This window comes from Lissotriton vulgaris, chromosome 7 (genome assembly GCF_964263255.1).
Source record: "Lissotriton vulgaris chromosome 7, aLisVul1.2, whole genome shotgun sequence".
NCBI classification, from domain to species: domain Eukaryota; kingdom Metazoa; phylum Chordata; class Amphibia; order Caudata; family Salamandridae; genus Lissotriton; species Lissotriton vulgaris.
Genome location: NC_141695.1, coordinates 1,772,836,307 through 1,772,863,817, shown reverse-complemented (window position 1 = coordinate 1,772,863,817; position 27,511 = coordinate 1,772,836,307). Strand labels below are relative to the sequence as shown.

Below are 27,511 nucleotides of genomic sequence, written 5' to 3'. Positions count from 1 at the left end.
TAGCAGACCGCCCGTGCTAGGGATGCAATCACTACAGAGACTGAGCTCTCTTCTAATACCAGAGCTGGCCACCCACCCTAGGGCTGCAGTTACTGCAGAGACTGAGCTCTCCACTCATCCCGGAGCTGACCACCTACCCTAGGGCTGCAGTAACTATAGAAACTTAGCTCTCTCCTCATCCCAGAGCAGACCACCCACTATAGGGATGCAGTCACTACAGAGACTGAGCTGTCCTCTCATAACGGAGCTGCCCACCCATCCTAGGGCTCTGGTCACTACGGAGACGGAGCTCTCCTCTGATTCTTTGGGCCTCCGTGTTTATGCACAGTCTACAATTATGCACTGAGGGCCCTTGTGTTTATGCACAGTCTACAAGCATGCACTGAGGGCCGCTGTTTTTATGCACAGTTTACACGTATGCCCAGAGGGCCTCCGTGTTGATGCACAGTCTACAAGTATGCACTGAGAGCCGCTGTGTTTATACACAGTCTACAAGCATGCGCTGAGGGCCCTTGTGTTTATGCACAGTCTACAAGTATGCACTGAGAGCCGCTGTGTTTATACACAGTCTACAAGCATGCGCTGAGGGCCCTTGTGTTTATGCACAGTCTACAAGTATGCACTGAGGGCCTCCGCGTTGATGCACAGTCTACAAGTATGCGCCGAGGGCCCTTGTGTTTATGCCCAGTCTACAAGTATGCACAGAGGGGAGAAGTGTGGCTCACTGGTTAGAGCAGGCAGACCCTGAAGCAGAGGTCAGACCCGGGACCAGGGTTCAATTCCCGACGCGGCAGGGTCTTGAGCTCAAATGTCCACGGACTCGATAATTCTCGCTTCGGTGCCTGACCTAATCATGGGTTCACACTCTGCAACTCTGGGCATTAAGCTTGCTTAATCTCCACAACGGCCCCCCCGCGGCGGGATGCTTGGCTTTCACCTTGGGGATGCCCTGTAGGGGCTACCTCACAAGGAAAAGCCAGGACGGGTTCCCAAGGCAAGCGCGGAGATACCCCTTCGGGGGTCGATTCTGGCGCTATATAATAATAATAATAATAATAATAATAATAATAATAATAGGGCCTCTGTGTTTATGCACAGTCTACAATTATGCACAGAGGCCCTCTGTGTTTATGCATAGTCTACAAGAATGCACTGAGGGCCCTTGTGTTTATGCACTGCCTGCTTGTACATACTGAGGGCCTCATGCAGTGTGTTTTATGCACAGCCTGCACGTATACCCCCACCGCGTCTGCCCTCTTGATGCACTGAGGGCCGCACTCACCTTGGTAGTTCCTGCTCTCCAGGTCCAGGGCCTCCTGTGATTGGCTGATCAGCTCCTGCAGGCACTGCAGGCTGCCGTGCTCACACGCCAGGTGGATGGAGGTCTGACCATGGCGGTCCAGGGCCATGGGCGAGGCTCGGTGTCTGACCAACAGGCCGGCCACTTCCGGCTGCTTTGTGATCACTGCCAGGTGAAGAGGCGTCTGGGAAATATACAAAGAGTCAATCAGACACGACGACAACAGGGGTAATGTACAAAGAACATCAAGTGATAGACAATGACTACTGGAGAAGGCAGCACAGGCAGGCACTGCTGGAGGATGTACTCTGCAGGGACAACGCTGACAGGCACTGCTGGAGGATGTAATCTCTGCAGGGACAACGCTGACAGGCACTGCTGGTGGAAGCTGTCACTGCTGGGGGGTCCTACGGCACTGACAGGCACTGCTGGAGGAAGCTATCACTTCTGGGAGCCCTACGGCACTGACAGGCACTGCTGGAGGAAGCTGTCACTGCTGGGGATCCTAAAGCGCTAAGGGCACTGCTGGTGGAAGCTGTCACTGCTGGGGGGTCCTATGGCACTGACAGGCACTGCTGGAGGAAGCTATCACTTCTGAGAGCCCTATGGCACTGACAGGCACTGCTGGAGGAAGCTATCACTTCTGGGAGCCCTATGGCACGTACAGGCACTGCTGGAGGAAGCTATCACTTCTGGGAGCCCTATGGCACTGACAGGCACTGTTGGAGGAATCTATCACTTCTGGGAGCCCTACAGCACTGACAGGCACTGCTGGAGGAAGCTGCCACTGCTGGGGATCCTAAAGTGCTAAGGGCACTGCTGGTGGAAGCTGTCACTGCTGGGGGGTCCTACGGCACTGACAGGCACTGCTGGAGGAAGCTATCACTTCTGAGAGCCCTACGGCACTGACAGGCACTGCTGGAGGAAGCTTTCACTGCTGGGGGTCCTACGGCACTGACGGGCACTGCTGGAGGAAGCTATCACTGCTGGGGGTACGAGGTCATTGACAGGCAGTACTGGAGGAAGCTATCACTGCTGGGGTCCTACGGCACTGACGGGCACCGCTGGAGGAAGCTTTCACTGCTGGGGGTATGAAAGCTCTGAGGGACCTGCTGGAGGAAGCTTTCACTGATGAGGGTACCAGGGCACTGACAGGCACTGCAGGAGAAAGCCATCACTGCTGGGGGTACGAGGGCATTGACAGGCACTGCTGGAGGAAGCTCTCACTGCTGGGGTCCTACGGCATTGACGGGCACTGCTGGAGGAAGCGTTCACTACTGGGGGTCCTAGGGCGCTGAGGGCACTGTTGGAGGAAGCTATCACTGCTGGGGGTACGAGGGCATTGACAGGCACTGCTGGAGGAAGCTCTCACTGTTGGGATCCTACAGCACTGATGGGCACTGCTGGAGGAAGCTTTCACTGCTGGGGGTCCTAAAGCGCTGAGGGCACGACTGGAGGAAGCTATCACTGCTGGGGGTCCACGGAACTGACGGGCACTGCTGGAGGAAGCTATCACTTCTGGGGGTACGAGGGCATTGACAGGCACTGCTGGAGAAAGCTCTCATTGCTGGGGGTATGAGGACATTGACAGGCACTGCTGGAGGAAGCTATCACTGCTGGAGTCCTACGGCACTGACGGGCACTGCTGGAGGAAGCTTTCACTGCTGGGGGTCCGAAAGAGCTGAGGGCACTGCTGGAGGAAGCTATCACTGCTGGGGGTACGAGGGCATTGACAGGCACTGCTGGAGGAAGCTCTCACTGCTGGGGTCCTACGGCACTGATGGGCACTGCTGGAGGAAGCTATCACTGCTGGAGTCCTACGGCACTGACGGGCACTGCTGGAGGAAGCTTTCACTGCTGGGGGTCCGAAAGAGCTGAGGGCACTGCTGGAGGAAGCTATCACTGCTGGGGGTACGAGGGCATTGACAGGCACTGCTGGAGGAAGCTCTCATTGCTGGGGGTATGAGGACATTAACAGGCACTGCTGGAGGAAGCTATCACTGCTGAAGTCCTACGGCACTGATGGGCACTGCTGGAGGAAGCTTTCACTGCTGGGGGTCCGAAAGAGCTGAGGGCACTGCTGGAGTAAGCTTTCACTGCTGGGGGTCCTAGGGTGCTGAGGGCACTGCTGGAGGAAGCTTTCACTGCTGGGGGTACGAGGGCATTGACAGGCACTGCTGGAGGAAGCTATCACTGCTGGGGGTGCGAGGGCATTGACAGGCACTGTAGGAGGAAGTTCTCACTGCTGGGGGTACGAGGGCATTTACAGGCACTGCTGGAGGGCGCTATCACTGCTGGAGTCCTACGGCACTGACGGGCACTGCTGTAGGAAGCTTTCACTGCTGGGGGTCCGAAAGAGCTGAGGGCACTGCTGGAGGAAGCCTACAGCACTTCTGCAGGAAGGTGTCACTGCTGGGGGTTGTGCTGTGGCCCGACTTTGTCTCCCTACAGTGGATGGGTGTGGTACACCAACGAGGACAATGCTTGGGGTTCAACCCCGCGCTGCACCCCATCTCCCCGTGTGCGAGCTTTGACCTTGTGATGTCACCCTTGGGTGCACCCAAGAGTAGCAGATGGTGCCTCCTTGGCCAGGAGCCATGAGTGCTTGTTGGTTAGCAGTGCCTGCGGGTGGTCAGTGCCTGTCAGTCGTCAGTTCCCGCTGGTTACCGATGCCTGTAGTCACTGGTATCCGTCAGTTATTATTACCTGTCAGTCAATCCCGGGGGCAGGGGCACTGGACCTCCTTCACGCTCCTAGCCCCCCTCCCCTTGGCAGCATGGCCGAGGGACTCTTTCATTACAACATGGATGCCAATCAAGGTCTTAGCTCAGGCAAATCCAAGAAATCTTGTCATGCACAAGCCAAGGTGGAGGGAACTCCATCACCTCCTTGAAAAAGCAGCAGATGAAACGAGCACCACTCAGCGCTAGAATGACAGCACCGGATGGCTTGATAGTGAATACGTAGGCTTTCCTGTTTTCAGTTTCTATTTTTGGTAAATTCTGGTGTTTTTTTGCGGTGATTTTAATACCTTAAAAAACTGTGGTTATCAGTGATTACACATTTTTGCGCCATTAAAAACAACAGAAACTGTGTTTTTCCGGTGTTTATGGAACTTTTTGCTTTTATTATCGCCTGCTTTCTGCACGGATAGTGCATGGTATATAGACAGTGTACGTACGGTGATTTTTTACAAATCAAACTCATCCTAGTACACCATACAATACTTCTTCAGGGAGTCTTTGGTCAAGTGCACTCGCTCTTTCTGTCCCATGTCAACTTTTATCTGTGAAAAGACCCTGTCAACACTGGCACTTCAGACAGGCAACACCAAAACAGCCAGTACACAATTTGCTAACTCTGGCCACTGGCATAGCTTTCCATGCCAATACTGGTGCACCTGAAGATTGTGATTCTCTGCGACAGGTTCTGCAACATGTGCGTTGAACTGGCCACATATGCCCTCAGAGTTATCGAAGCAAAACCAAAGGGGATGATGGACGGAGTGTTGAACATTGCAAGCACTCACCCCCAGTCAACTGATCTGGGTTTAATCCATCATCATTCTTTAGCTCACTCCGCCACCCCAGTTCAGACATGGCCATATGCAAATCAGTCTGACCCTGTGCCTCATGGGAATAGTCCAGCCCGAACTGCCAAGCCATGTCTTCCCTGGACCGGAAACAAGCATCATGGGACCAGTTTCTGGCTAATCAGCCGTCATCAGCCAGGCTAGCTTGAATCCAGTGGCAAAGTGAGCAAGGGACCCACATCTGGACATACCCTACCAACTTAGTGAGAACAAACCCCTGTATCTTTAGACCAAACACCACAAAACTGAAATAAGGAAGAAACCATATCTTAATGACATCCCTAAACAACAAAAGTCAAACAGAATAATGATAGCCCAGTCTTTCTTACTGCTACCTTATATAACAAAGTTATATTGTATTGGCCCCTTCACGAAGAAATACAAATAACTCTTTCACTCTCCTTTTCCTTTCTTTAAATAGCATTTAGTTTGTGGTTGTGCAGGCGATTTTACAGTGTTTATATGTTTACACTGGAGAGGGCTGTTTCCCTTCCGGTGGGGTTTTATCAGTTATTATAGGTTTAAACCTAAACCATACAGCCTATGAATACGGCACCCCGCCTGTTTCTAGAAGATCTAATATTGAGATGAGAATGGAGCCAAATTGCCTGGAAATTCACAGGAGACGGGCTGGTCCTCATCATCAGCACGGCGACACACCTAACCAACGCCCTAATTATAAATATTACTATTGTGGAAAATGCTCCCAAGACAAGCATTAGCATCTCTGCTTCAAGTCACGTCTGGCAGTAATAAATACTGAAATGAATGAACACAAGGACCTCTTGATGCAACGGAAGATACACAAACTCCAAAAGGATGTCTGCTGGTTAGACGTGTCAGTCAGTCTCTAGTGTCTTTGTTGCAAACTCATCATATGTCCTGGGCACCACTATTTTTTGCTGACTTATACTGGCGGTAACTGACTCCGACTGTGTCCTGGGCACTGCCTAACCAGGCCAAGGACCAGTGCTTTGGTGAAAACATACTCAGAATTTGGTGAAAACGCCTACATACACTAGGGTAAACTTACCATTGGCATGACCTACCCTATAAGTCCCTAGAACGTAATATGGCAGGGGGATTCAAACTACCTACAAGTCCCTAGTATAGAATAGGGCAGCCCTTCCTGCACTTGCATGTGTGCCCTGCTGAAGCTTGAGTATTATAGACAAAAACGGTCCTAGACGTTGATTCAACATATGCAATGTAAACATAAATTAAATATGCATTTCACTTCTGATCACCATCCGATTAAATCTGTTATGGTTAATATAAATGAAAGCAAAACAAACATATTAGCCCGAAATATTTGTTGATGCAAGAAATCCACACCTGAAACAAAAAACTGTGTCTCACCAAGTCCGGGAGACTCTACTATTTAATATACACTTAGAAAAACAGCATGATAGGCTTTTGCAAAGTAAAAAATCACAGTTATTTACACAAGGGGTTCATTGTCAATTGGCGTGCACAGATAAGAGTGATAGTAAGTGCTCGTGTGTGAAAAGCGACCAAAGAGGTCAGTGAGAGGATATAATACAATAAAGCTTTTTGGACAGAAACTAAGGTTCAATCCTTAGTGTAGAACATGGGTGAGCCTGCCCTTTGCATTCGCAAAAAATGTAATTCTTTCTTGCTGGCACGTAATTGAAAAAATTTTCCGCTGCACCAGGTAGTGCTCACAGAACATAACCAGGTGGAGAGTGTCCTGTGTGGAAAAGCAATCACAGGTACAAGGGGGAAAATTTTCTGGAGTGCCCCATTCTGTATGCGAGCCAAGAACAAGGTGGATCAGGTTAAATCTGAACCTTGTGAGCAGGAAGCGATGGTAAGGCTTTGTGACATATTTTAAATAGGGTTCCATAGCTGTAGATGTGGAAAGTTGAAAAAGTGATCTCACCGTAGGTTTACAAAGTTCAGCCGATTCTCTTTCACATTCCAACAAAGTTCGAAAATGCTGCTTCACCCACTTTACATCCTCTTTTTTAACATTTTGTGGTAGAGAGTACATTTCCGGGCGCCCTAGCCTCGCGCATGCCGCTCTAACATACGCCAGCCACGGTATATTATGAGCTTTGTCCAGAGACATACAATCTTTAAGGATGCAATGATTCAGACTGATTTCCTCATTTGTCCAGGTTTTAACCCAGCATAATACTGGAGACATTTTTAGGAGATCAGAAACATATCCCATGCCTATTTCATTGTGGATTGAATGTGTGGGAGAAGATTTCGGAAGTGACAACAAGGCCCGTATAAAATTGTTTTCAGCGATTTGTATGCCTGGGGTTGAAACGTAGCCCCATATGTCTGCCCCATAGGATGCGATTGCCACGCATTTGGCTCTGTAAATCCTGGTCGTGGCTTCCATAGGTCTCGAGCCCAGTCTTTTGGAAAAACTCAGAAGTGCTGTAGTGGATCTAATGACTCCATTCTCCTTAAGTTTCATTTGTGGCTTCCAAGTTCCTCTCTCGTCAAAAGTGACGCCCAGATAACAAAAGAAAGGGACCCTCGAGATTGGCGAGTTGTTACAGCTGAAGGATCTAATCTTCATATGTTTCTTTCGTGAGCCTACGACCATGACATGGGATTTAGTGGTATTAATCTTTAGGTCGAGGGCTTCCATGAAGAGGCCAAAATGGTCCAGAAGTCTTTGCAAGCCAGTGCCGGTCCGAGCTATAAGAACAGCGTCATCCGCGTATAGGAGGACCGGAATAGGTGACCCCCCCATACGCGGCATGTCCAAGGTGGCTGAGTTCAAAGATTTCCCCAAGGCATTGATGTACAGTGTAAAGAGGAGAGGGGCCAGGATGCAGCCTTGTCTGACCCCTCTCCCTGATCTGAACTTTGCTGTACACCTTCCATCCCTCGTTGCCCTAACAGACGCAAACAAATTTAAGTGAAGGTCATGCAGAAAACTAACCAAGGTGGTATCCAAACCCAGATTTCGTAAAATAGACCATAGTTTTGAACGATTGACCAAATCAAAGGCGGAAGATAAATCCATAAACCCCAAATAAAGAAGCCCCCCCTTCACCACGGTGTATTTGCTAATGATTAGATGAAGGTTTAAACATTGATCCATTGTCCCTCTATGTGCCCTGAAGCCATACTGTAAATCTGAAAGGATCCCGCTCTCCTCCAGCCAATCCCCCAGTCTATGCAAGATGACTCTGCCTAAGATCTTGACGGCAGAGTCCAGCAGGGAGATTGGCCTATTGCAGGCCGGGTCCCCCCTGTTCCCTTTCTTGAATATAGGCACAATTATGGAGGTGGACCAAGAAGCTGGGAAGCCAGCTGTGGGAATCGCATTAAAAACGTTGGTTAAACTCTTTGACCAGAATTGTGGGTACTGGATATAGAGATCTGCGGGAACCCCATCGGGTCCCGGGGCCTTGTGTTTACTAGTATCTCTTATCGTCCTTTCGACCTCCATGGTGTTAAACTCCATAACCAAGTTGGATGGGTCATGGGTATTGGCAGGTGAGGCAGGGACTGAAGATTCATAGATTTTTTCAAAATGGGCTAGCCATCTGTTGTCCTCTATGACACAGTCTAAATCCGATGTCCCATTGTCAGAGAAGAAGGGCTGATTTACAATGGCCCAACATTTTTTACTGTCTCTCAGCACATCCACAGATAAAAGGCTATCCCAAGAAGTGAAATGTATATTCAATTTATGTTTACATTGCATATGCTGAATCAACGTCTAGGACCGTTTTTGTCTATAATATTTGATACCCAGGGCCTTTGACCCCCTGTTAATAACGCTGCCGAAGCTTGAGGTCAGGTTAAAAGCTGACCTGTGTTGCAGCACTGCTCTTATAACTAAATTCACTGCAAACTCGACTTTTGGTGTTTGGGCCACTGAATTATTGATAAAAGCAATATGTTGGCATATTAGATACCCCCAGTGTCTTCCCTAGGTATCCCAGGGGTGGGGTCTGGTACTTATAAAGAGGACACTTATAAAATATGCTTTATATGCCCGGTAGATAGAGAAATTGCACATTTCACTTCCCTCATTGCTGTAAAGTGCTTCCAAAAATCAACGTTTGTGCTACGAGCACTGTGGAGTGAGGATCTACATTATGTTTGTATATTCAGGACCCCTAGGTCTCCCCTAGGTGTCCCAGAGGTGAGGGCCCTGTAGATATAGGCAGGATGCTAAATAAAAGCTGTTTTACAGCCCCTGGTGCTGGAGAAATCGGATCTTTCATTTCCCACTGTAGATCCCCAGCCACATTGGTTAATATTGCAATAGTTTATGAATTCATAATTAACGCAGGGGACAACTGACAAATATAATTCAAGGACTTAGGGGAATGGTACTGATAAATCCAACAATATGCTGTTGTTGAATTTATCCCAAAATGTACAGAAATTACGTTATATGACTTTCTTGTCTTTGAGCCAAAATTCAGCCTTCCTGCCCGCTTCCCTGATTGGTCCGAGTGAACAGGATTAGCCTGGCTGCTTTGATGAAGCGATAAGTGGCTCATGTAGGGAGAGGCTGTCTGGGAGGAGGGGGTTCAGCTACACAGGACTGGCAGATCAGGGGGAGGGGTCGTAAAGAATGAAGCTTCAAAGGACACATAGGATAGGCAGAAAAGACCAGGTCCATCAAAGACAGGAAGGGGCAGATGCCAGTGGGAGGGAGACCATGGAGATGCGCCATCCTGGAGGGGGTTTAACCCACTCTTGCCTCTCTTCTGAGACATCAGCCATATTGAAGTTTGGAAGAACAGTGCTCCGTGGGAGGCCATTGTGCCCCACTTTGGAGGAAGTGCTCGTGCTCTGGGGTGTTGCCCTGCACCTCATTGGACAGGAGCGCCCTTGTGTGTGACCCCAGAGAACACTGAATAAGTCTCTGAGAGGGGCAGAGCCTCTCTGCTCTGCTGCTTGACCCTGAGAGGAGGATTGCCGCGCTGGAAACTTGATTTGCACCCCCAGGCCCTGCATTCTGACTGACTGCGCCCGCTGCATTATCTGAACTGCAGCCCCTTAGATGTGCCTTGTCTCAAGAGGAATAGAGACGGGCTTCCTGCAAGCTACAGGTTAACAGAGCGCACCAGAACCACCTCCACCAAGAGCCTCTGCCTGGAGTTCATCCAGTGGACTTCTGAGGGTTTCGGCCGGGCACATTGTGTAAATTGTGGTCCCAAACTTTACAGGGATGTTGGAGCTTCCAGATGCTCAGATTGTGTTTGCACCCTCAAGAGGAACTTCAGGAAGAAGTTCCAGAAGTTTGAAAAAGTTTGGAGCAACTTTGGAAAACAACTCCATGAGGTGACTAAGGGCCATATGTATCAACATTCCGTTTTGCGATTCCTAAATAGCGATTTTTAAGAAATCGCTATTTAGAAATCGCAAAATGGTATGTATGTAGAAAATCGCTTCTTCTTAGCAATTCCTTAAAATTCCATAATTGCGATTAGCAAATTGCTAATCGCAATTAAGGAATAATTTCCCATTCATTTCTATGGGCCAGGGGGCCCATAGGAATGAAGGGGAAATTGCAAATCACAATTTGCTAGTCGCAAATTGTGAATATTTTCAAGGGTGCAGGAGTGTCTCAAGAACACCCTGCTGCACCCCTGAAAATGACATGTGTGCGCATATGGCGCACATACATGCCTTAAGGGCATGTATGAGCGTCACATGGCACCTTTTGATTTTTAAAATAATGCTTTTTTGAAAGAATTCGCAATTTACCACCAACTAGAAGTTGGTAGTAATTTGTGATTCCTTAATGGCATTTTGGAATGTTTTTTTCCTTGATACATTGCATTTAAGGAATCGCTAAATTTGCAATTCCTTAAATGCAATCGCAAAATAAGGAATGGCAAATTTAGCGATTCCTTATTTTGCAACAAAAATGTTTCATACATACCATTTAGCAAAAATGGGTTCGCAAACGCCGGAATTCTGCGAATTTCGGCGTTTGTGAACCCATTTTGCCTGGTACATACGGCCCTAAGTGCCAGGAAGTGTTTATTCTTTAAAATGTCCGATCTCAGGTCCCTGCATTGGATTTGTTTTTGTTTTGGAGTCATTTTTAAGAAAAACACATTTCCAAATGTTAAAAATTGGTGTTGGGCTTTATTGTGTGCTGTGTCTTCTTTATTTACTAAATGTGTCTTTTAAATGCTTTACACACCTGTCTCTGAAGTTAATCCAGCCTTCTCTAACTCAATGTCCAGCAGTCTGTCTGTGGTTATTGTTGAACACTTGCTTCTACTGGACCTGTTGGTCTCTGATGTCGTCTCTTACAGTGTCTGTCGGTCTTTCACTGCGGTCTGATGCTCACCTGTGGCTGGCAGTCCATTGTATCTGTTGATCTGTCTCTGATGGCTGCCAGTCACTGGTGGAAGGCTGTCTATGGTATTTGTTAATATTTGGTGTCTGTCTCTGTTTCTGCCGCTCACTGGTGTCTGTCTGTCTGTCTGTCTATGGCATCTGTTAATCTTTGTTTACTCTCTCCGGTGTCTGCAGGTCACTGGTGTCTGTCTGTCTGTCTGTCTATGGCATCTGTTAATCTTTGTTTACTCTCTCCGGTGTCTGCAGGTCACTGGTGTCTGTCTGTCTGTCTGTCTATGGCATCTGTTAATCTTTGTTTACTCTCTCCGGTGTCTGCAGGTCACTGGTGTCTGTCTGTCTGTCTATGGCATCTGTTAATCTTTGTTTACTCTCTCCGGTGTCTGCAGGTCACTGGTGTCTGTCTGTCTGTCTATGGCATCTGTTAATCTTTGTTTACTCTCTCCGGTGTCTGCAGGTCACTGGTGTCGGTCTGTCTGTCTGTCTGTCTATGGCATCTGTTGTCTTTGTTTACTCTCTCCGGTGTCTGCAGGTCACTGGTGTCTGTCTGTCTACGTATCTGTAGCTCCTCGGTGTCTGACGGTCTCGGGGGGCGCCGCGGTCTCACACACAGTGACCACATCCTGTTCCTTCTCCTGGTGATGACGCGTGTGCAGCAGCTCACACGGCGGCCGTGCTGCGCTGGCGGGAAGCGCTGAGAAGCTCTCGGAGGCTCCACGCCCTGGGAGGGCCGGCGGCGTCTACGGTAAAAACACTGCACTGCTGGTAAAGAAGGGGGGGGAGGGGGCTCGAGTGCATGTTCGAATATAGCGCCGTCCCCAGGGGGCTCAGGGCGCTTGTTCTTATCATGCGGATGCGTGACTATAGCGCCGTCCCCAGGGGCTCGGAGCGCTTGTTCTTATCATGGGGATGCGTGACTATAGCGCCGTGTCTGCTGTGCTGTACCGCTGCACACTGGCGTCAGCCTGTTTTCTGATACTCAAGATTTTACGAAAAATAAAGCCTTATCTTTCAGAAGGAAATCTCAGGACGGTGTCATGGCACTTGTTATAGCACACCTGGACTACTGCAACAGCCTCTATCTGAACGCCCCAAAACAGCATATTAACAGGCTTCAGATCGCACAAAATGCGTGAAACCAGTATGGCCTTTAAACCCTCAATGGAACAGGCAAATGTTTAAATGGGGTATTCCTGGGAAGACTCTTCGGTCTGCTGCTCCACCTGAGGAATGATCTAAGGCCCGGAACAGCCTGCCGCTCCACCTGAGGAATGATCTAAGGCCCGGAACAGCCTGCCACTCCACCTGAGGAATGATCTAAGGCCTTGAAAAGCCTGCCGCTCCACCGGAGGAATGCTCTAAGGCCCGGAACGGTCTGCGCTTCACCTGAGGAATGCATTAAGGCCCAGAACGGCCTGCGCTCCACCTGAGTAATGCTCTGAGGCCCGGAACGGTCTGCGCTCCACCTGAGGAATGCTCTAAGGCCCGGAATGGTCTGCGCTCCACCTGAGGAAAGCTGTAAGGCCCGGAACGGTCTGCGCTCCACCTGGGGAAAGCTCTAAGGCCCGGAACGGTTTGCCGCTCCACCTGAGGAATGCTCTAAGGCCCGGAACGGTCTGCCCTCCACCTGAGGAATGCTCTAAGGCCTGGAACGGTCTGCGCTCCACCTGAGGAATGCTCGAAGGCCCGGAACGGTCTGCGCTCCACCTGACGAATGCTGTAAGGCCCGGAACGGTCTGCGCTCCACCTGAGGAATGCTCGAAGGCCCGGAACGGTCTGCGCTCCACCTGACGAATGCTGTAAGGCCCGGAACGGCCTGCCGCTCCACCTGAGGAATGCTCGAAGGCCGGAACGATCTGCCGCTTCACCTGAGGAATGCTCTAAGGCCCGGAACGGTCTGCACTCCACCTGAGGAATGCTCTAAGGCCCGGAACGGTCTGCCGCTCCACCTGAGGAATGCTCTAAGACCCGGAACGGTCTGCCCTCCACCTGAGGAATGCTGTAAGGCCTGGAATGGCCTGCGCTCTACCTGAGGAATGCTCTAAGGCCCGGAACGGTCTGCGCGTAACCTGAGGAATGCTCTAAGGCCCGGAACGGTCTGCGCACCACCTGAGGAATGCTCTAAGGCCCGGAACGGTCTGCGCTCCACCTGAGGAATGCTCTAAGGCCCGGAACGGTCTGCCGCTCCACCTGAGGAATGCTCTAAAGCCCAGAACGGTCTTCCGCTCCACCTGAGGAATGCTCTAAGGCCCTGAACGGCCTGCCGCTCCACCTGAGGAATGATCTAAGGCCCGGAACGGTCTGCCGCTCCACCTGAGGAATGCTCTAAGGCCCGGAACGGTCTGCGCTCCACCTGAGGAATTCTCTAAGGCCCGGAACGGCCTGCCGCTCCACCTGAGGAATGATCTAACGCCCGGAATGGCCTGGGCTCCACCTGAGGAATGCTCTAAGGCCTGGAACGGTCTGCGCTCCACCTGAGGAATGCTCTAAGGCCGGAACGATCTGCCGCTCCACCTGAGGAATGCTCTAAGGCCTGGAACGGTCTGCGCTCCACCTGAGGAATTCTCTAAGGCCCGGAACGGTCTGCCGCTCCACCTGAGGAATGCTCGAAGGCCCGGAACGGTCTGCACTCCACCTGAGGAATGATCTAAGGCCCGGAACGGTCTGCGCTCGACGTGAGGAATGCTCTAAGGCCGGATCGATCTGCCGCTCCACCTGAGGAATGCTCTAAGGCCTGGAACAGTTTTCTGCTCCACCTGAGGAATGCTCTAAGGCCCGGAACGGCCTGCGCTCCACCTGAGGAATGCTCTAAGGCCCGGAACGGTCCGCGCTCCACCTAAAGAATGCTCTAAGGCCCAGAACGGTCTGCGCTCCACCTGAGGAATGCTCTAAGGCCCGGAACGGTCTGCGCTCCACCTGAGGAATGCTCTAAGGCCCGGAACGGTCTGCGCTCAACCTGAGGAATGATATAAGGCCCGGAACGGCCTGCCGCTCCACCTGAGGAATGCTCTAAGGCCCAGAACGGCCTGCTCTCCACCTGAGGAATGCTCTAAGGCCCGGAACGGTCTGCGTTCCACCTGAGGAATGCTCTAAGGCCCGGAACGGTCTGCGCTCCACCTGAGGAATGCTCTAAGGCCCAGAACGGTCTGCGCTCCACCTGAGGAATGCTCTAAGGCCCAGAACGGCCTGCAGCTCCACCTGAAGAATGATCTAAGGCCCGGAACGGTCTGGCTCTCCACCTGAGGAATGATCTAAGGCCTGGAACGGTCTGCCGCTCCACCTGAGGAATGCTCTAAGGCCCGGAACGGTCTGCGCTCCACCTGAGGAATGCTCTAAGGCCCGGAACGGTCTGCCGCTCCACCTGAGGAATGATCTAAGGCCCGGAACGGCCTGAGCTCCACCTGAGGAATGCTCTAAGGCCCGGAACGGCCTGCACTCCACCTGAGGAATGCTCTAAGGCCCGGAACGCTCTGCCGCTCCACCTGAGGAATGCTCGAAGGCCCGGAACGGTCTGCGCTCCACCTGAGGAATGCTCTAAGGCCCGGAACGGCCTGCCGCTCCACCTGAGGAATGCTCTAAGGCCCGGAATGGTCTGCCGCTCCACCTGAGGAATGCTCTATGGCCCAGAACGGCCTGCGCTCCACCTGAGGAATGATCTAAGGCTCGGAACGGTCTGCTCTCCACCTAAGGAATGCTCTAAGGCCCGGAACGGTCTGCCGCTCCGCCTGAGGAATGCTCTAAAGCCCGGAACGGTCTTCCGCTCCACCTGAGGAATGCTCTAAGGCCCTGAACGGCCTGCCGCTCCACCTGAGGAATGATCTAAGGCCCGGAACGGTCTGCCGCTCCACCTGAGGAATGCTCTAAGGCCCGGAACGGTCTGCGCTCCACCTGAGGAATTCTCTAAGGCCCGGAACGGCCTGCCGCTCCACCTGAGGAATGATCTAACGCCCGGAATGGCCTGGGCTCCACCTGAGGAATGCTCTAAGGCCTGGAACGGTCTGCGCTCCACCTGAGGAATGCTCTAAGGCCGGAACGATCTGCCGCTCCACCTGAGGAATGCTCTAAGGCCTGGAACGGTCTGCGCTCCACCTGAGGAATTCTCTAAGGCCCGGAACGGTCTGCCGCTCCACCTGAGGAATGCTCGAAGGCCCGGAACGGTCTGCACTCCACCTGAGGAATGATCTAAGGCCCGGAACGGTCTGCGCTCGACCTGAGGAATGCTCTAAGGCCGGAACGATCTGCCGCTCCACCTGAGGAATGCTCTAAGGCCTGGAACAGTCTTCCGCTCCACCTGAGGAATGCTCTAAGGCCCGGAACGGCCTGCGCTCCACCTGAGGAATGCTCTAAGGCCCGGAACGGTCCGCGCTCCACCTAAAGAATGCTCTAAGGCCCAGAACGGTCTGCGCTCCACCTGAGGAATGCTCTAAGGCCCGGAACGGTCTGCGCTCCACCTGAGGAATGCTCTAAGGCCCGGAACGGTCTGCGCTCAACCTGAGGAATGATATAAGGCCCGGAACGGCCTGCCGCTCCACCTGAGGAATGCTCTAAGGCCCAGAACGGCCTGCTCTCCACCTGAGGAATGCTCTAAGGCCCGGAACGGTCTGCGTTCCACCTGAGGAATGCTCTAAGGCCCGGAACGGTCTACGCTCCACCTGAGGAATGCTCTAAGGCCCGGAACGGTCTGCGCTCCACCTGAGGAATGCTCTACGGCCCAGAACGGCCTGCCGCTCCACCTGAAGAATGATCTAAGGCCCGGAACGGTCTGGCTCTCCACCTGAGGAATGATCTAAGGCCTGGAACGGTCTGCCGCTCCACCTGAGGAATGCTCTAAGGCCCGGAACGGTCTGCGCTCCACCTGAGGAATGCTCTAAGGCCCGGAACGGTCTGCCGCTCCACCTGAGGAATGATCTAAGGCCCGGAACGGCCTGAGCTCCACCTGAGGAATGCTCTAAGGCCCGGAACAGCCTGCACTCCACCTGAGGAATGCTCTAAGGCCCGGAACGCTCTGCCGCTCCACCTGAGGAATGCTCGAAGGCCCGGAACGGTCTGCGCTCCACCTGAGGAATGCTCTAAGGCCCGGAACGGCCTGCCGCTCCACCTGAGGAATGCTCTAAGGCCCGGAATGGTCTGCCGCTCCACCTGAGGAATGCTCTAAGGCCCAGAACGGCCTGCGCTCCACCTGAGGAATGATCTAAGGCTCGGAACGGTCTGCTCTCCACCTAAGGAATGCTCTAAGGCCGGAACGATCTGCCGCTCCACCTGAGGAATGCTTAAAGGCCCGGAACAGTCTGCCGCTCCACCTGAGGAATGCTCTAAGGCCCAGAACGGCCTGCGCTCCACCTGAGGAAGGATCTAAGGCCCGGAACGGTCTGCGCTCCACCTGAGGAATGCTCTAAGGCCGGAACTATCTGCCGCTCCACCTGAGGAATGCTCTAAGGCCCGGAACAGTCTGCCGCTCCACCTGAGGAATGATCTAAGGCCCAGAACGGTCTGCCGCTCCACCTGAGGAATGCTCTAAGGCCCGGAACGGCCTGCGCTCCACCTGAGGAATGCTCTAAGGCCCAGAACGGCCTGCGCTCAACCTGAGGAATGATCTAAGGCCCGGAACGGCCTGAGCTCCACCTGAGGAATGCTCTAAGGCTCAGAACGGTCTGCGCTCCACCTGACGAATGATCTAAGGCCCGGAACGGTCTGCGCCCCACCTGAGGAATGCTCTAAGGCCCGGAACGGTCTGAGCTCCACCTGAGGAATGTTCTAAGGCCCAGAATGGCCTGCACTCCTCCTGAGGAATGATCTAAGGCCTTGAACAGCCTGCGCTCCACCTGAGGAATGCTCTCTGGCCCGGAACGGTCTGCGCTCCACCGGAGGAATGCTCTAAGGCCCGGAACGGTCTGGTGCTCCACCTGAGGAATGCTCTAAGGCCCGGAACAGTCTGCCACTCGGAACGTTCTGCGTTCCACCTGAGGAATGCTCTAAGGCCCGGAACGGTCTGCCACTCGGAACGTTCTGCGCTCCACCTGAGGAATGATCTAAGGCCCGGAACGGCCTGCGCTCCACCTGAGGAATGATCTAAGGCCTGGAACAGTCTGCGCTCCACCTGAGGAATGCTCTAAGGCCGGAACGATCTGCCGCTCCACCTGAGGAATGCTCTAAGGCCCGGAACGGTCTGCCGCTCCACCTGAGGAATGCTACAAGGCCCGGAACGGTCTGCCGCTCCACCTGAGGAATGCTCTAAGGCCCGGAAAGGTCTGCGCTTTAACTGAGGAATGCTCTAAGGCCCGGAACGGCCTGCTCTCTTTACCTGAGGAATGCTTCAAGGCCCGGAACGGTCTGCGCTCCACCTGAGGAATGATCTAAGGCCCGGAGCGGTCTGCGCTCCACTTGAGGAATGCTCTAAGGCCCAGAACGGCCTGCGCTCCACCTGAGGAATGCTCGAAGGCCTGGAACGGTCTGCGCTCCACCTGAGGAATGCTCTAAGGCCCGGAACGGCCTGCGCTTCACCTGAGGAATGCTCTAAGGCCCGGAACGGTCTGCGCTCCACCTGAGGAATGCTCTAAGGCCCGGAACGGTCTGCGCTCCACCGGAGGAATGCTCTAAGGCCCGGAACGGTCTGCCGCTCCACCTAAGGAATGCTCTAAGGCCCGGAACGGTCTGCCGCTCCACCTGAGGAATGCTCTAAGGCCCGTAACGGTCTTCCGCTCCACCTGAGGAATGCTCTAAGGCCTGGAACGGCCTGAGCTCCACGTGAGGAATGCACTAAGGCCCAGAACGGTCTGCGCTCCACCTGACTAATGATTTAAGGCCCGGAACGGTCTGCGCTCCACCTGAGGAATGCTCTAAGGCCCGGAACGGTCTGCGCTCCACCTGAGGAATGCTCTAAGGCCCAGAATGGCCTGCGCTCCTCCTGAGGAATGATGTAAGGCCCGGAACGGTCTGCGCTCCACCGGAGGAATGCTCTAAGGCCTGGAACGGTCTGCGCTCCACCTGAGGAATGCTCTAAGGCATGGAACCGCCTGCGTTTCACCTGAGGAATGCTCTAAGGCCCGGAACGGTCTGCGTTCCACCTGAGGAATGCTCTAAGGCCCGGAACGGTCTGCGCTCCACCGGAGGAATGCTCTAAGGCCCGGAACGGTCTGCCGCTCCACCTGAGGAATGCTCTAAGGCCCGGAACGGTCTGCCGCTCCACCTGAGGAATGCTCTAAGGCCCGGAACGGTCTTCCGCTCCACCTGAGGAATGCTCTAAGGCCCGGAAAGGTCTGCGCTCTACCTGAGGAATGCTCTAAGGCCCGGAACGGTCTGCGCTCCACCTGAGGAATGCTCTAAGGCCCGGAACGGTCTGCGCTCCACCTGAGGAATGATCTAAGGCCCCGAACGGTCTGTGTTCCACCTGAGGAATGCTCTATGGCCCGGAAAGGCCTGCACTCCACCTGAGGAATGCTCTAAGGCCCGGAACTGCCTGCGCTCCACCTGAGGAATGCTCTAAGGCCCGGAACGGTCTGCGCTCTACCTGAGGAATGATCTAAGGCCCGGAACGGTCTGCACTCCACCTGAGGAATGCTCTAAGGCCTGGAACGGTCTGCTGCTCCACCTGTGGAATGCTCTAAGGCCCGGAACGGTCTGCTGCTCCACCTGAGGAATGCTCTAAGGCCCGGAACGGTCTGTGCTCTACCGGAGGAATGCTGTAAGGCCCAGAACGGTCTGCCACTCAGAACGGTCAGCGCTCCACCTGAGGAATGCTCAAAGGCCCGGAACGGCCTGCGCTCCACCTGAGGAATGCTCTAAGGCCCGGAACGGCCTGCGCTCCACCTGAGGAATGCAGCCGATCTCCTCTCGTTTAGAAGGGGGCTGAAGACTTGATTGTTCACTCATTGACTTAATTTCTCCGCTAACCAGTGGGCAGTGCAGGGCACCAGGACACCTCAGGGTAATCGTTGCGCTCTAGAAATCCAGTTAACATAACATAACTTGCTACTCTGATTGGTTGTCGGATACCTTCAGAGTATTAGTTCCTACCAAAAATCAGTGTTCATTTAGGAAGGAATTCAGGGCTCCTTGGTTCACAGAAGCCCTGAGGCTCAAAAAACAAGCCTGCTGAAAGGCAAGATAGATTTGGAGGAGAAATGACAATGAGCCGATGAGACAGGCATACAAGTGGGCACTAGCCACAAACAAAGACCTCATCACGAAGGAAAAAAGCAGGTATTTTACTCAGTTCATAGGTAGGGCCTCCATCTCTTTGAAAGAACTATTCCTAGTTGTTCAGAGACTCACGACCCTCTCGAATAAGACTAATTCCTCTAACAGTCAAGCCTGTTGTGATGCCCTTGCAAACGCCTTTAAAGTTAAAGAGAAAGTCAATGGGATTTTGAAGGATTTTGGTAGTTGGAACCCTCATCCTCCGGTATCCCTTAAGAGGAGGCGTCCAGTTAGCTGTTCGCGTACCCATTTTTCTGCCACCACACCAGAACAAGTGAGTTCTTTACTTTTACAAAGCAAATCTGGTTCCCCTCATGACCCCTGCCCGGTAAAGATCTTGAACTTGGTTCCAGACATCATTGCAAGGAACCAATCACATATTTTTAATAGTATGTTTGCCATTGGTACCTTCCCTTCTGTCTAGAAACAGTCTTCTATCCTTCCCTTCTAAAAAAGTCCACTTAAAATATTAACGACACTTCGAATTGCCGTCCAATTGCACGTTTACCTCGCCCCGCAAAAATGTGTGAAAAGATAATGAATTTTGAGCTACCTAAATACATTCTAGATACCAGCTTCTAGACACCTCTCAGTTTGGCTTCTGACCAGGGCATAGGACAGAAAACGCCCTGGTCAAGGCAACGGAAGAAGAGAGGAAGGCAGTAGACGGTGGAGGTTCAGCAGTTATGATCTTATTGGGCCTCTCTGCTGCCTTCGATGCTGTGGATCATACAACTCCCATCGACTGGTTAGAGGAAATAGGGGTGAAGGGGTCGCGCTCCAGCTTCTCTCCTTTTTTCTCAGAGACAGATCACAAACAGTAGCATTTGGGAAATGTAATCCTCACCTTTTTCCCTGCCATGAGGAGTCCCTCAGGGGTAGGCTTTAAGCCCAATACTCTTTAATATTTATATTGCGTAACTGGCCCTTCTCATTAGAAGCTTCAATATGGAGGTAACATCCTCCGCTGATGAAACTCAGTTGATAATTATGGCAGCCAATAATGACTCGTCAGGCCCCCTAAGATGCCGTAATTGCATCAAGGCAGTCTGTGACTGAATGAGGGGGCACTGCCTGAAGCTTAACTCAAGTAAAACCGAGATCATTGTGTTCGGGAACCCTTCTCCTGCCTGGAGCCACTAATTGGTGGCCTGAAAATCTGCCCCAGCCCCCTCTTCCCGTCACAAAAGCTACGTATTTAGGAGTCTTTTTTGATGACAAACTGAATATGAGTGTGCAAATCTCTGCCACATGGTCCTCAGCTTACTATATCCAAAAAATAATCAGGAAAATGATTCCATTTATCCTGGATAGCCACAGGAAAACCTTAATCACTGTGCTTGTCCTTCCGAGGTTGGGCTAATGTAATCGTCTCATTTTAGAAAACACATGACACGTCTTCAGTCAGTCCAAAATGCTGCGGCGAGATTGATTCTTAAACTTCCCAAATTCCACTCCATCACGCAGGCACTGCGCAAGCTTCACCGCTTCCCATGCGCAGTCGGGCTAAGTTTAAAGCCCTCTGCTTGGCCCACAAAGGAATGCATGACTCAGGGCCGACTTCCTTCGATCAGCTTTAAGCGCTGTAAGCCTAATCGAGAACTCAGATCGGCCAAAACTAACCTCTTAGATGCCCCTAAATTAAAAAAGATGCAATGAGGTGGCAGAGGTATAGTCCTCAACACGGTCGAACTTTGGAACAGCCTCCCACCTCATCTCAGAGCAATCCCCTCACTAACATCCTTCAGGAAGGAGCTAAAGACATGGCTATTTAACATCTAGGAATCAACAAGAGAGAGAGGGAAACAATATATATAGGAACACTCTTGGTCCCCCAGTCAAGTTAATGAAAGCAGCAAAAGAGCGTGCCTTCTCACTAGAAGAGCGAGCATGAAGAATCTAATTAGATTCTTTAGTAGGCCCTCCCTCACCAACCTAGTTGATGACATGCTTCATCATAGGGCCCCACCAGGAGAGCCGAGTGCCTCCCCAGTGTGCTTCAACGCCAGAATTACTGAGGAGCAGTTCATGAATTGTGTGACAAGGGAATGTGAATGTGAATGTGGTGGTTAAAAGTGTATAGATTGTGTCCAAAAAATAATTTATTAGATGGCAAATCTGACACAGATTGTGTGAGATAAAACAGCTGGATAGATTGTTCAGCTATATCCCATTATGTGGGGTCGACATGTTTCTGCCTAGGTACTAATATTTATCGGGCATTCATCAGGACCAACAATATGTACCTCAGCGGTATGGGCGCGCTAAGGCCCACCCTAACCAGAGGACGTGAAATGTGAAAAATTAAAAACCGAAAAATGCAATTCAACATTTGTCAGGGGTTGCTCTATTTAGAGAAACCAGATTGCACACGAGGTGTAATTATCGGTAATTGCGCTTGACGCCGCTAAGGCGTTCGATCAAGTAAATTGTTTTTTTTAAAGGCTCTCGTACAACACCTTAATTTACGGATATGCTTTACTAATTCTTTGTTATCCCTGTATCATCCCCCCACTTCCTGAGTCTTGGCTAATGGGATTCTAACTCAGTCTGTCACAGTTATGCGTGGGACAAGGCAAGGGTGCCCTTTGTCTCCCTTGTTGTTCGATTTGTATATAGAACCCCTTGCCTGCAGGATTAGAAACGCAGAAAAGATCCCCCCTTTTGTTTTGGAGGGGTGGTCTAAGAAAATAGGGCTATATGCAGACGATATAATCATTTATACCCCTAAATTACAGCAGTCAATCGGGGGTCTATTAGAACTGACCAAGGAGTTTGGGGCCGTTTCAGGTTATCAGATGAATGAAGACTGAGATCATGACTTGGAACCTAAATACGGTAGGGGTAGTTTGCAAAGCTGAGATAAGATATTTGGGGGGTGAGGATCACACATAACATTGGAGAACTTACTAAAGTCAATTTTTTAAAGATAAAAAGGGAAATAATTGCTACTCTTCAAGGATGAAAAAACAACAAGTGATGGACCGAATGTGGATCAATGTCACACATTCCCCCAGTCAAAAGATCTGGGCCCGGATCCATCGTTTTTTTGCAAACTTTCGGTCCATCACCTGTTGTTTTTGCAAACTTCGGTCCATCACCTGTTGTTTTTGCAAACTTCGGTCCATCACCTGTTGTTTTTGCAAACCTTCGGTCCATCACCTGTTGTTTTTGCAAACTCGTTTCGGTCCATCACCTGTTGTTTTTGCAAACTCGTTATAAGTGTACTGGGGATGCCCAGACGTGGGTCCCAGGCACTCCACACCACTGGAGTCAAGCTAGCCCAGGGTGGTGTGGAGTGCAAAAAAACGATGGATTAGGACCCAGATCTTTTGACTGGGTTGAATGTGTGACATTGATCCTCATTCGGTCCATCACCTGTTGTTTTTGCAAACTCTTCAAGGATGGGCACAACTCCCGCTCTCCCTGTTTTGTCGTATGAATTTGGTAAAGATGGTGATCTTGCCAAAGCTGACTTTTTTGTTTTGAAACAATTCCCCTGGCGTTTAAAAAAGATTGCTTTAATAGGTTACAGAGCGAGATCAGCTCTTTTTTATGGGCCTCGAAAGGGTCTCGTTTGTCCTCGAAAAAGTTACGAAGAAAAATATTAAGGGAGGGATTGGCAGGCCCTGACTTTCAGATTTATTTGTCGGCGGTTTCAACTATTGGGAAACTGTTCAGTGCAATGCTCAAGAGCAGTAACTCTAATGAACACAGCTTTTTGTACAAGTTTGCTGATCCAAGGTTTTTTAAGAAGGTCAGGCTCAAGACTTTGCGAGATTCGGCAGAGCTTTGGTTTAAAATCAGGAGGCTATTAAAAATCCCATATTATAGTCATATGGCCTCGATCTGGGATGCTCCAGGGTCACCTCTCTGGTCAAAAGACGCACTGGCTATTCCATTAAGAGAGGCGGGTCTCAAGTGTTGGGGTGAATTATTCCCAGATGGTAAGCTGATTGCCTTGGGGCAAGGTGAGCTGATCTGGGGTCGGAACTTTTCAAAATTGAAATACTTGCAGATGCAGAGTTGGGCAAGCAAAACGGACAATGCTGTCGGAGTTCAGAATGAGTTTGAAGGAAAGCTTTTTTCAGATTGCTCTTTCAAAAAAGAAGTAGCCCTTTGGTACTGGCTGATACTCGAGATGGAAGACGGCCCATTTCTAGTTCCTGAGGTCCTGTGGGGTGAATGCTTGCCAGACATCGCTTCGGAGAATCAATGGCAAGTAACTATGGCTATGTTATATAAAATAGTTAAATCTGCAAATTTAAGGCGGAATCATCTGTTTACGATCCACAGGGCGTATTGGTCACCTCGCAGACTTTCGAAATTTAAGACCGGTGGTGTCGTGGATTGCCCCAAATGCAAAAGCCCCAACGAGGACGATCTGCATATGTTCGTGTTTTGTCAGAATATCAGAGAATTTTGGGTGACCGTAAGTAATTGTTTGTCACAAGTTTCAGACCAGAAGATTGAGGTAAACCCTAAATTAATTATAACTGGTAGAAACGATTTGCAAAGTAAGGGCACTGACGATAAAGCTGAACTCATTTTTTATGCTATTTTGTAGGTCCGGAGGGAGATCTGTAAATGATGGGTTTCGCCAGTATCTCCTACAGCTTTGGATTGGTTGCGAGCCATGGGACACATTGCCAAATTGGATACTTTGGATCAGACAAAGAAAATATGTAGATTTTGGTTACTCTTTTTGTCACGTTTTGGGTGAGGAAGCAGAATTAGGTTGGGATTGGTTAGTTAAAGAATATAAATCCAATGATTAATGCCTTCGCCTATCTCTTACCCAGGAAGTTGGTAGATAAGGTGGCTGCGTTCTAGAGGAAGGCTCTCTATTGCCTGTCTGGTACAGAGAATGGAACACGTAACGAAAAGAGTTTCTTCACTCGAAGTAGCGTTGCATAGGCCTTTTTCTCCATAGCTGGTATCGGTTTCGGTTTAGTAATGGGTGGTGAGAAGGCTAATGAGGTAAAAATAAAAACAAAATAAAAAAAAAAATTGGTGTAATTATTAATTACACCATGGGTCTCGGAAGGGGGTGGGACAAATATAGCACACCGCCGACGTTGCCAGGCACCCGCTCGGTACCTGATCCTACCCTTGTGAACCGGACGCCGTCGATTTAACATCTAAACAGCACCTAGCATGCCTCTCAAACAGCGCCAAGACACCTTTGTGGTAATTGCGCGCTTTAAAAAACTCTTAACATAACATAACATGGGTATGTGTGAATATAGCGCCCTCCTCAGGGGACTCATGGCGATTGTTCTTAGCATGGGTGTGTGTGACTATAGCGCCATCCCCGGGGGCTCACGGCGCTTGTTCTTATCATATGTATGCTTGAGTATAGCGCCATCGCCGGGGGGCTCACGGCGCTTGTTCTTATCATACGTATGCGTGACTATAGCGTCATCCCGGGGCGGGGACTCAGGGCGCTTGTTCTTATCATGTGTGTGCGTGACTATAGCGCCATCCCCAGGGGGCCCACGGCACTTGTTCTTATCATGGGCATGTTTGGATATAGCGCCGTCCCCAGGGGCTCACAGCGCTTGTTTTTATTATGCGTATGGCACAACATTGGCAGAATCAAGCGCTTCAAAGCACTCACAGAGGAGTATTTTCCACAGGCTGCACTGAAGGCGTCGTGATTGGGTAAAAAGTGCGACCTTCAGACTACCCTCGATTCAGGGGAGGCGTTTTCTGGGCAAACCCGTGGTGGGGGCGGGGGCTTTGGGGGTTGAGGGTCGTTCCCCAAGGACCACAGGACCTCCTGCTTAGCCTCTGGGCCAGGAAGGGTGTGCTAAGGAGAAGGGTAGTCAATGGCAGGACCGGAGAGATGTCTGACCTCTAGGGACTGCCGACTACAAGCATGAGGAGATGTCTGACCTCTATGGTCTATGGATGCCAGGCCTGGGGAGATGTCTGACCTCTATGGTCTATTGATGCCAGGCCTGGGGAGAGGTCTGACCTCTAAGGTCTATTGATGCCAGGCCTGAGGAGATGTCTGACCTCTATGGTCTATTGATGCCAGGCCTGGGGAGATGTCTGACCTCTATGGTCTATTGATGCCAGGCCTGGGGAGATGTCTGACCTCTATGGTCTATTGATGCCAGGCCTGGGGAGATGTCTGACCTCTATGGTCTATTGATGCCAGGCCTGAGGAGATGTCTGACCTCTATGGTCTATTGATGCCAGGCCTGGGGAGATGTCTGACCTCTATGGTCTATTGATGCCAGGCCTGGGGAGATGTCTGACCTCTATGGTCTATTGATGCCAACCATGGGGAGATGTCTGACCTCTATGGTCTATTGATGCCAGGCATGAAGAGATGTCTGACCTCTATGGTCTATTGATGCCAGGCCTGGGGAGATGTCTGACCTCTATGGTCTATTGATGCCAAGCATGGGGAGATGTCTGACCTCTAAGGTCTATTGATGCCAGGCCTGAGGAGATGTCTGACCTCTATGGTCTATTGATGCCAGGCCTGGGGAGATGTCTGACCTCTATGGTCTATTGATGCCAGGCCTGGGGAGATGTCTGACCTCTATGGTCTATTGATGCCAGGCCTGGGGAGATGTCTGACCTCTATGGTCTATTGATGCCAGCCATGGGGAGATGTCTGACCTCTATGGTCTATTGATGCCAAGCATGGGGAGATGTCTGACCTCTATGGTCTATTGATGCCAGGCTTGGGGAGATGTCTGACCTCTATGGTCTATTGATGCCAAGCCTGGGGAGATGTCCGACCTCTATGGTCTATTGATGCCAAGCATGGGGAGATGTCTGACCTCTATGGTCTATTGATGCCAGGCCTGGGGAGATGTCTGACCTCTATGGTCTATTGATGCCAAGCATGGGGAGATGTCTGGCCTCTATGGTCTATTGATGCCAGGCCTGGGGAGATGTCTGACCTCTATGGTCTATTGATGCCAGTCCTGGGGAGATGTCTGACCTCTATGGTCTATTGATGCCAGGCCTGGGGAGATGTCTGACCTCTATGGTCTATTGATGCCAAGCATGGGGAGATGTCTGACCTCTATGGTCTATTGATGCCAGGCATGAGGAGATGTCTGACCTCTATGGTCTATTGATGCCAGGCCTGGGGAGATGTCTGACCTCTATGGACTTGATGCCAGGCCTGGGGAGAATGTGTTCAATACATAGCGACTCAATGCCAACTCTGAAGGGAGATGTCTGACCACTGGGCATAGTTGATGCCTGACCCAGAGAGATGTTAGGTCTCTGGGGATAATCACTTTCAGTCCTGGGGACATGTGCTTACTCTGGGGTAAGTCAGTGCCATACCTGGGGACACATGCTGCCTCTGGAGTAAGTCAGTGCCAGCGCTGGGGGACCTGTTCTGCCTCTGCAGTAAGCCAGTGCCAAGCATGGGGACATGTGCTGCATCTGGGGTAAGTCAGTGAAAGGCGTGGGGACATGTGCTACTTCTGGGGTTAGTCAGTGCCAGGCCTGGGGACATGTGCTGCCTCAGGAGTAAGTCAGTGACAGGCCTGGGGCCATGTGCTGCCTCAGGAGTAAGTCAGTGACAGGCCTGGGGCCATGTGCTGCCTCTGGGGTAAGTCAGTGCCAGGCTGGGGACATGTGCTGCCTTTGGAGTAAATCAGTGACAGGCTGGGGACATGTACTGCCTCTGGGGTAAGTCAGTGCCAGGCCTGGGGGACCTGTGCTGCCTCTGGGGCAAGTCAGTGCCAGCCTGGGGACTTGTGCCGCCTCTGGGGTTAAGTCAGTGCCAGGCGTGGGGACATGTGCTTCCTCTGGGGTAAGTCAGTGCCAGCCTGGGGACATGTGCTGCCTCTGGGGTAAGTCAGTGCCAGCCTTGGGGACTTGTGCCGACTCTGAGGTACGTCAGTGCCAGGTTTGGGGACATGTACTGCCTCTGGGGTAAGTCAGTGCCAGGCTGGGGACATGTACTTCCTCTGGGGTAAGTCAGTTCCCGGCCTGGGGACATGTACTGCCTCTGGGGTAAGTCAGTTCCAGGCCTGGGGACATGTACTGCCTCTGGGGTAAGTCAGTGCCAGGCTGGGGGCATGTACTGCCTCTGGGGTAAGTCAGTTCCAGGCCTGGGGACA

At 51.4% G+C, this 27,511-nt stretch overlaps 1 protein-coding gene across 1 annotated transcript in view; it reads right to left on the bottom strand.

Moving 5' to 3' along the window:
• BCL3 (BCL3 transcription coactivator) overlaps window positions 1-27,511 on the bottom strand; it is a 142,250-nt gene that overhangs the window by 18,676 nt on the left and 96,063 nt on the right. The window contains exon 5 of the mRNA XM_086933139.1: window positions 1,283-1,484. Within this exon, the coding sequence (XP_086789265.1) occupies window positions 1,283-1,484 (202 nt within the window). The remainder of the gene's footprint in view (window positions 1-1,282; window positions 1,485-27,511) is intronic.